The 8822-nt window shown below is 35.7% G+C and overlaps 2 protein-coding genes across 5 annotated transcripts in view; one reads left to right on the forward strand and one right to left on the reverse strand.

Moving 5' to 3' along the window:
* LOC107702326 (phosphatidylinositol 4-kinase type 2-beta) overlaps positions 1 to 3360 on the forward strand; it is a 21355-nt gene extending 17995 nt beyond the window's left edge. For both annotated transcript variants that reach the window (XM_016504604.1, XM_016504603.1), the window contains exons 7-10: positions 369 to 468; positions 1008 to 1141; positions 1628 to 1687; positions 2452 to 3360. In XM_016504604.1, the coding sequence (XP_016360090.1) occupies positions 369 to 468; positions 1008 to 1141; positions 1628 to 1687; positions 2452 to 2625 (468 nt within the window). In that variant the 3' untranslated portion in view covers positions 2626 to 3360. The remainder of the gene's footprint in view (positions 1 to 368; positions 469 to 1007; positions 1142 to 1627; positions 1688 to 2451) is intronic.
* Positions 3361 to 4621: 1261 nt separating this feature from the next.
* LOC107702327 (rho GTPase-activating protein 7-like) overlaps positions 4622 to 8822 on the reverse strand; it is a 101853-nt gene continuing 97652 nt past the window's right edge. For all 3 annotated transcript variants that reach the window (XM_016504605.1, XM_016504606.1, XM_016504607.1), the window contains 4 exons: positions 7904 to 8116; positions 7066 to 7283; positions 6754 to 6927; positions 4622 to 6247 (listed from right to left, as the gene is read on the reverse strand). In XM_016504605.1, coding sequence (XP_016360091.1) covers positions 6151 to 6247; positions 6754 to 6927; positions 7066 to 7283; positions 7904 to 8116 — 702 coding nt within the window. In that variant the 3' untranslated portion in view covers positions 4622 to 6150. The remainder of the gene's footprint in view (positions 6248 to 6753; positions 6928 to 7065; positions 7284 to 7903; positions 8117 to 8822) is intronic.

Genomic DNA, 8822 nt, shown 5'->3' on the forward strand with positions numbered 1-8822 from the left:
TATACATTTTAATTCCTTTGTTTAACTGTTCTGTCTGATTATTAGATAGACTTATATCCGTATTAGACAGAACTCTTAACGACGACGGCAAACAAGAGGGAGAAGGTGAGCACCAGCCGCTGTCAGCGCCGTCAAAATAAAAGTACCGCCTCGAACGCATCGGCCAAACAGGAAAACTTGTCGGCCGATGCCGATATTTAAAAAATGCCAAATATCGGCCGATATATCGGCCTTGGCGATATATCGGTCGACCACTAGTTTTTTTTATATATCTCTGTTGATCAAGTTGCTGCAGAGGTAATATTGTGGATGTGATGATTGCTTCCCAGTCCCGTACAAATGTTTCTCTTCCGTGTGTCTCTTCTCAGGAATCTGAATGGACTGATCCAAAAGACTCAGCCATACAGATAGCCGCTATAGATAATGGTTTGGCCTTCCCTTTTAAACACCCCGATGAGTGGAGAGCATGTAAGAATTTTTTTTTTTTTTCTCTTGTTTTTACAGTTCTTATTTTTTACGTTTAAAACAACTGTATTCTATTTTAATATTTAAAATGTAAATTATTCCTGTGGAGGTAATGCTGATTTTTCTGCAGTCATTACTTCAGTTTTCATGTTTAATGTTTAATAATGCTTAATATTTTTGTGGAAACTGTGATTTTAGGATTCTTTGAATAGACAGAACAGCATTTATTTGAAATGGAAATCTTTTGTGATATTATAAATGGCTTCATTGTCGTTTAATCAATGTGTCCTTACTGAATGAAAGTATGAAGTTTATACCAAAAATGCTTTTAAAACCATATCCAAGAGTTACCACATATCCACAGTTTCTATCTGTCTACCAAGTGCATTTCAAACATTTTAAGCATAAACATTTAGATCTAAAGATTATTTAAGATCATGGCAAACATAATACAGTCTAGTATGTCCAGATTTTACTGGTAGTGTATAAGTGATCATACTTAACAGATGAAATGATTGTTCTTCATCTTGGTGCATATGTAGATCCGTTCCACTGGGCATGGTTGCCTCAGGCCAAAGTGGCCTTTTCCCAGGAGACAAGAGACCTTGTGCTCTCTCGCATTTCTGACATGAACTTTGTACAGGACCTCTGTGAGGACCTTTATGAGATGTTCAAGGTAGGAAATCTCACTGTCACAAGATTAAGTCTTACCAGGGTTGTACTTGCATTCTTACCATTCAATGCAGTGAATTTGTTATTAAAATGTTGCTTTGGCTGTAGTTTACTTGGAGACTTAACTTCTTGGATAGGGCTTTAGCATGCTGTCAGTCTTGTTTCTGTTAGCAGGCTTGATGCTTAGCATGCTGTCACTAAAACCCTTACAAAAGTTGTCTAAATTCATCCCGTTTTATGTTGCTCTGCTAGAAATATTCAAGCTAAAAAAAAAAATCACAAAACCAAGAAAAAGTCTAGATAAATTACTAACTGATCTCTGCAAGTGACCTGACCCTGATCTCTTTTCTGTGATGTCAGTACAGTCCTACTCACTGGTTTGCAGTAAAGTAGGTTGATCATTTGTGCATTCATTTGCAAGAATCCTAGTATGGATGAATATTCTTTTTTACAATTAAATGACTTTTCACATTAATAACTGTGTTTTCAGACAGATAAAGGGTTTGACAAAACCATGTTTGAGAAACAGATGTCTGTTATGAGAGGACAGGTAAGTTTTATGCTTTGAGATGATTTTACATTATGCTTTCTCTGCTATTCCAGAAATAGTATTCTGTTCTCACATGCTTCATTCTCCCTAAACGCTGAAGCTCTTCATAATGAAAAATTCACAGCTAACGTATATTAATACACCCAGCCGGGATGCTATTTTCAGCCTATCACATAGACTTGAATTAAGACCTCAGATTTTGCATTGCCAAATAAAAAAAGATTGTGTTTTGGCTCAGTTTGTCCAGTGGTCTTTAATATACTATTATACACTACTGTTCAAAAGTTTGGGGTCATTAGGATTATTTTAACATGTTTGAAATTTGGTTAGAAATACAGTAATAAAACTGTAATATTGTGAAATATTACAATTTACAAAAAAGCTGATTTTTCAGCAGACAGTACTCCAGTCTTCAGTGTCACATGATTCTTCAGAAATCATTGTAAAATACTGATTTGATGCTCAAAAACATTTATTATTTCTGTTGAAAACAGAACAGTTGTGCTGCTTAATATTTTATGGAAACGGCAATGCATTTTTTTTATTCTTTGATAAATATAAAGCATTTATTTAAAAAAAAAATATATATATATACTAGATTTTTTACTATCACTTTGATAACGTAATGCATCCTTGCTGAATAAAAATGATAAAATATAATTGTTTTAAAAAAAACGAAGGTTTGAAAAGTACTGTATATAGTATTTGAAGCAAACTGTAAAATCATGTATGTATTATCATACTTGTCTTTTCTTATCGAATAGATCTTAAACCTGACCCAGGCTTTCAAAGACGGGAAGAGCCCCATCCAGTTAGTGCAGATGCCTCGTGTGGTGGTGGAGAGGAGCCGCGGGGGAGGCCAGGGTCGTGTGGTCCAACTGGGCAATGCTTTTACCCAGACCTTTCACTGCAAGAGACCCTTTTTCACATCCTGGTAAAAGGGCCACACAGAGAGGACAAAGACTTGAGTGAAAATGGACGAGGGTCCTATACCAGAGACACTGGATGAACAACTTTCTGAAAAAGACTTCCTGGGTGAAGAACTTTCTAAGAAAGACTTTCTGGGTGAAGAACTTTCTGAGAAAGACTTCCTGGGTGAATGTAGCAAAGGGAGAGACTTAGAAAAATGCATGAAGGTCTGTTGAGGAGGATCCGAGGCCTTTTGTTTTCCTGAGCCGTTTCCCAAAATTCTCCTCTTCAGCTCACTATGGCTGTCAAGACGGAATGTCAAAAGGGAATCGTTCGTTGAAAATGTTGAAGTTTTGTGGCGACAGCCTTTCTCAACTGCCAATTTTATAAGTATAACTATAGATATTATAAATTAAGAAGGATGCATAAAAATCAATTTAAACTTGAAAAATGCTTGAATGTAATTTGCAAGTTTACATTTTACACTTCTCTTGAGGACATTTCAACACCAAGAAATACTGGTGACCGTGGTATTTAATATGATGAATGTATTTGCTGATTATGTAACAGGATGCCGGTAACAGTATATATACATTGTTAAAGTTGGGTACTTTGTAGCCCTTGGTAAAAGCATAATTACAAAAGGTTTTTTTTTTTTTCTCTCACACACAATCCTGTGTATGCATCTTGAACTTTGTATTTCAGCTGAGCGGTTCATGTAGAGCTGTATATTTAAAATGAAGTGAATAAAAATAAAGCTTTGGGATTGGTAAAAGTAGATCTAGTGTTTTTTTTTAAATTAGTTTAGTTATGTTTCCTTTTTTTTTAATATTGTAAAAGTGTCAGGAAAAAAAATATTGTATACATTTTTTGTTTTTTACAACAAACAAATGACAAAGTTTGAGTTACCTAATAGGTGGCAGTATTCACTCACAAACGAGCGGCACTTCTTCGGCCTGAGACGGATGAAGTTTTCCACTGGTTTATCTCCAATGTCAAAACAAGCCCTAAGAAGTTGATTAATCACCTATTACCGCTGGACTGAGAGAAACAAGTACGTAATTTGCTGATTAGCCATGTTCTCTAAACACGGAAATAGCATTTAGATGTGGAAATCAAATATCTGTATGGCTGGCATATTATTCGTATGTAGACCTATAATGTAATCACACACATTAAACTGTCCAAATTTAGCTACATTAGGTTTTTCATGATTCTCTGAAAATATGAATCCCTGCATTCATAAAAAAAGACAATCTGTAAAGAAAAAAACCCCCGAAATATTAATAATAATAAACGTACATGCAAAACATTGAAACGGTATTCTCAATACATTTAGACAATGATTATGTAGATATATAAATAATTGCTGATATTGCTGCTTTATTAAGCATAGGAGAAATGTACCAACAAGAGTAAATGACACATTTAATAATGTATTGATTTTTGGCATATTAGGGCCATTTAATGAATTTCATAAAATCCATGCCACTGTGTCTCTGTTTGTTTGTTTGTGTGTGTGTGTTTTTCCCCTCCCCAATTTTGTCTTTCATAGTTTTCTTGTAGTCATGTAGTCATAAATGGCAAATACACACAATCTGGAGAAATTTGTTGCCCTGTTTTCCCTCTATCATTTATCATTGTGGGAACTCTCCTTCAGCTCATTCTCAGAAGTGAGAGGGAAAACTCTGGAATGTTCTTCTCTCACTCTCTCGTACTTCCACCCAAATTTTCTTTCACACACACGTATCTTATCTCTCCTTTTCTGGCTTGATTTCAGTTCCCAGAAAAGCACTACAACCGTGTATGTTAATTTTTCAATACTGTAAATCTTAAGTGTAGGACTTCACAATCTTTAGCAATTTTTTTTAAATTTTGCAGTTCAAGTTTAGTATCTATTTGCTATTAATAATGTGTTGAACATAACTATACAGAAATTTGTTAAAAATATATATGCATGAACATGTATGAAATTAATAACCTTAGTTAAGGTAAACACAAAAACATCATAGATGAAAGCCATTCATGCTGTTTTAATACATTTAATAGTGCATTTTGACCACGATTAATCTGTAAAGAAATAACATTAATAATAAAAAACTTTCTCATTTCTGTAACTTAGTGTAACATTTACATTAAAATAAGATACATACAAAAACACGATATGAGTGATATAAATACAGAGCGGTTTAAGTTAACTGTCATTGTCATGCGTTATTCTCAGTTTGGCAGCATACATTTAATTTACACACGTTTATGATACACCGCCATGGACAGGCACGCAAGTAGCAATAAATCGAGACATCGAACCCAGAACCGACAATCATAAAGCACCTCAATAGGAGTACTGGACTCATCCGAAGCATCACGTCAGAAAGAAATCGGTTGGGTGATCGCAGCACTCCTACTTTGATGACGTGACCGCAGGCCTGGTTATAGTTAAGTGTAAATGCAAGCTTTGTTACTATTTTAGACTTTTACTTCATTTCTGGTTAACACTGACAAACAAACAGACATAATTTCCCCTCGTACATTCTTTACCATCCTCTGACAAAATTATTGCCTTGGTAGCCCCTATAATCCAACCTGAACATCCAACCCAAAAATAACAAGTTTTTCCTATCCTTTGAGTCTTTCGTAACACTCTCTTTTCCCAGGGCTCAAGATGTTAAATGGCCGAGACAGCTGGATGAATTTTATTGGTTTGCAGCACTGATCTCGACCAATCACAGGCCTCAGAGTGAGTAAACTGTATTTATGTTTTCTTTGGAGTCCTGTGTTGAATCCTCGGATTACTTTGCAATGTATAATTGGTCCACATTGGTCTCAGCTTTGGCTTTGGTGCTGTTGGAACCCTCTGTGCAGTTTAAGTGTCTACATGCTCTAGTCTTTTCCTCTATCACACATTTCCTGTCTTCCTTTCAAAGGTGTGCCAGCCACCACCTTCTGTCTTGTATATAGACAAACATGTCTGTCCATCCATTCATCCATCAGTCTATTCTCTTAAATATTACGAAAGCACTGTACACAGCTTTGCAGACATTTGCAGACTATGTAACGGTGACGCACACACACAGAAACAGGTTTAAACACTATATTGCAGCGGGTGTCCGTGCATGGAATATGTCTCATTTGTCAATAATACACGCATTCAAATCAGACACACTATACATAGGCTCACATTCAAAAATACGCATACATACTTGCTTCTCAGAAGCAAAAGCACCTCCCGTTTTATGTAGTCACCCTATGACATGATCAGTAACAAGGTCAAACGTTGTGCCGTCAGTGATGATGTCATAGCAGCAGGAACGCCCATTTCCAGTCTTTCAGGCTTATCGTTTGATGGCCATCAAAATGGCAAGAGCTTTGACCTATGTAGCTTGTTGATTTCAGCACAGTCGTTGGTCTGTATCATATAAGGGCTCAGATCGTATGTTAAGGGAGTTTAAAATCATCATCTTCCTCTCTAACGTAAGAGTTTGTAGAGAGGTGAAATGAAACGTCAAAGCACACGCCAGGTTGTGTGTGTGTGTTTGTGTGTGTGTGTGTGTTTATTTATCCAGGCAGGTAAAGGAGTCACGGATCCGCACCACCTCTGCAGCACACAGGTGACCATACAGCTTATTGTACCATTCAGGGCAACGACCCCTAAAATAGAAAAAAAAAAATGTACGTGAGTGATGTAGTCATTGTATTAATTAAAATATTTGAATTAAATATTTACTATAAAATAAAATAATTATTTGTTTTAGAATTATATTTTATTATTTGTATTATTTTAAATTATGATTAAATATTTAATTTAATAAAATAAATAATAATAATAATATTTAAAATATGCATTACATATTTATTAAATAAATTCTAACAATATTTACAAATAAATATTTAAATGAAAAAATAATTAAATATTTTAAATATTTAATTCTAAAACAAAAAATACATTAAAAATATTTAATAGAAAATATTCATAATATATATTTTCTTAGTAATTATAATTAGTAGAATTATAATAAGTAATTATAATAAAATATTTAATTATTAATTCTACTTTGTCCTATTAATTTATTAAAATTTCTATTTGAACATTAAATAAAAATGTTATAGATTGTATTTGTTCTGAGGAGATGTTGAGATTCCTGTGCAGCTCTTACCTGCAGTCTATTCTGGAAATGTACGTGAGCCGGCTCTTGTTGGGTCCGCAGGGTTCAATGTAATAGCGAGAGGTCAGAACATTAGCACGAACACCCAGGACCCCTGCACTCTCGTGATCCACTGACACACACACCAAAGCACACACTCCCTTGGGCAAGTCTGTCATCCATGACCTTAAACGAAACAATAACAACAAAAAAACACTCTTAGGATTTTTATAAACACAAAATAAATCTTTGGTTTTGAATTTAAAGCACAGTTATAGAATAATAATAATAAAAAACATAAGACGACTGAGTGTTTGTAATCACCTGAGCATCACGTAGTCTCTTGGCGGATGGGGCGCCATTGAGTTCCTGACGTACTGATAGACTTCCGTGTTATGCTCCAGTGTCTCCACGATCCTGCACTCTAACAGGTCCTCATCCCAGCGTTCCTGCTCCCGCAGAATCCGCTGCAAGATGTCCTCAGCCGATGCAGGCACGTCCACGCACACTTTCCACTGTCGCAGAGACGACCCGTCTTGAACCTATCATGAAAGACGATGACGCAACAATCATTAACACTTCCAGCACAATCATCTCGTTACTTTTGTTCCTCACTAGCAGGATCACCGCAGTCATCAATGTGATTTCATCCTAGCTCAGAGGATGTCCAGTCTGCTCCTGGAGGGCCACTGCCCTGCAGAGGTTAGCTCCAACCTGCCTGAATACACTTAACTGGAAGTTTCTAAGTATTCCTGAAGACCTTGATTAACTGGTTCAAATATGTTTAATTAGGGTTTGAGCTAAACTCTGTAGGATAGAGGTCTTCCAAGAGCAGGACTGGACAGCCCTACTTTATGGGTACATGAAACACTGTCCAAGGACTAGAGAACTGAGTGAACACAAGTGTGTTTTGGTCAATGAGAAGTGCTAGAACAACCGACAAACTGATGTCATGCTGGGCTCTAGGCCAAAACAGAGCTGGGAAATGATACTTTCACACGGAAAAAAAAAAAAAGTGATATAAGGAAAAAAGACAGTTTTTCCATTAGGCACAATCAAGAAAATGAGCAAAGGAAGGAAGTGAGCGTGAACATGAAATGGAAATATGAAAAAGAGTGACCAAGTGACTCGAATAGGGAGTGTATTTATATAGTTTCCTTACCTTCTTGATTGCGAGCTCAGCGTTTTCAGGAGTCGAGCAGCTGTCATAACCCTTGAATTTGTCCTTGGCTTCTTTAAGCAGGACATCAGTACTGTCTTTGAGGAGACTTTGGTAGCTACAAGAACTGCAGTCTTCCACCAACACCTCCATCCGCATGGGACTCAAGCCCTGCTCCATGTAAGAGTTCCTACAGCGTGACATCTCTTCTGGGATCTGAAACACAAAGAATTCAAATAAATCCTAAAGTGAGGCTTTTTCATTCTGAACCTTATGATGCTTTGGTATTAGTCAGACTGGTAGAGCAGCAGAACCATAATATTTACCAGCATAACTAAGGGTACACTAAAAAAATAAATAATAATAATAATAATTTTGGCAGCTGTGGTTGCCAGAATAATTTTGTAAAAAAATACAGAAAAACTGTAAAAACATTTGCAGAACAAACTGTAAATTTTACAGTATAAAACGAATAATTTACAAACAAGAAAATGTGAGTGTAAACTAGCAAATTCAACAATGCACACTGCTACTAAAATCTGTTTTGAATCTTTAACATAAATTGACAACCACCATAATAATGCAGGTGGTAAAAGAGACAGCAATATGAAGAATCAGTTCATCACAAGAAGCTTTTCCACAAGCTGAAGTATATACTAATATATAGAAGGCACACAGAGTCATTCAAGCAAACACTAAACACCATCATGGTAACACACATGACTCTTAAATAATGCAATAAACATTCATTAAACAACAGAAGATGTAACATAAACCCACTGATAACAAACATGACAAAACTATTAAGAAACATGATTATTTCAACAAAATACTTTCAAATGTGGAGTGTCACGCAGGGAATTCTGGGAATATCAGTTTACAGTTTTTTTACTGTAAATTATACGTTGATTTGTTCTTTTTT

The sequence above is a fragment of the Sinocyclocheilus anshuiensis genome, unplaced genomic scaffold (assembly GCF_001515605.1).
Source record: "Sinocyclocheilus anshuiensis isolate Anshui unplaced genomic scaffold, SAMN03320099.WGS_v1.1 scaffold86, whole genome shotgun sequence".
Taxonomy (NCBI): Eukaryota; Metazoa; Chordata; class Actinopteri; order Cypriniformes; family Cyprinidae; genus Sinocyclocheilus; species Sinocyclocheilus anshuiensis.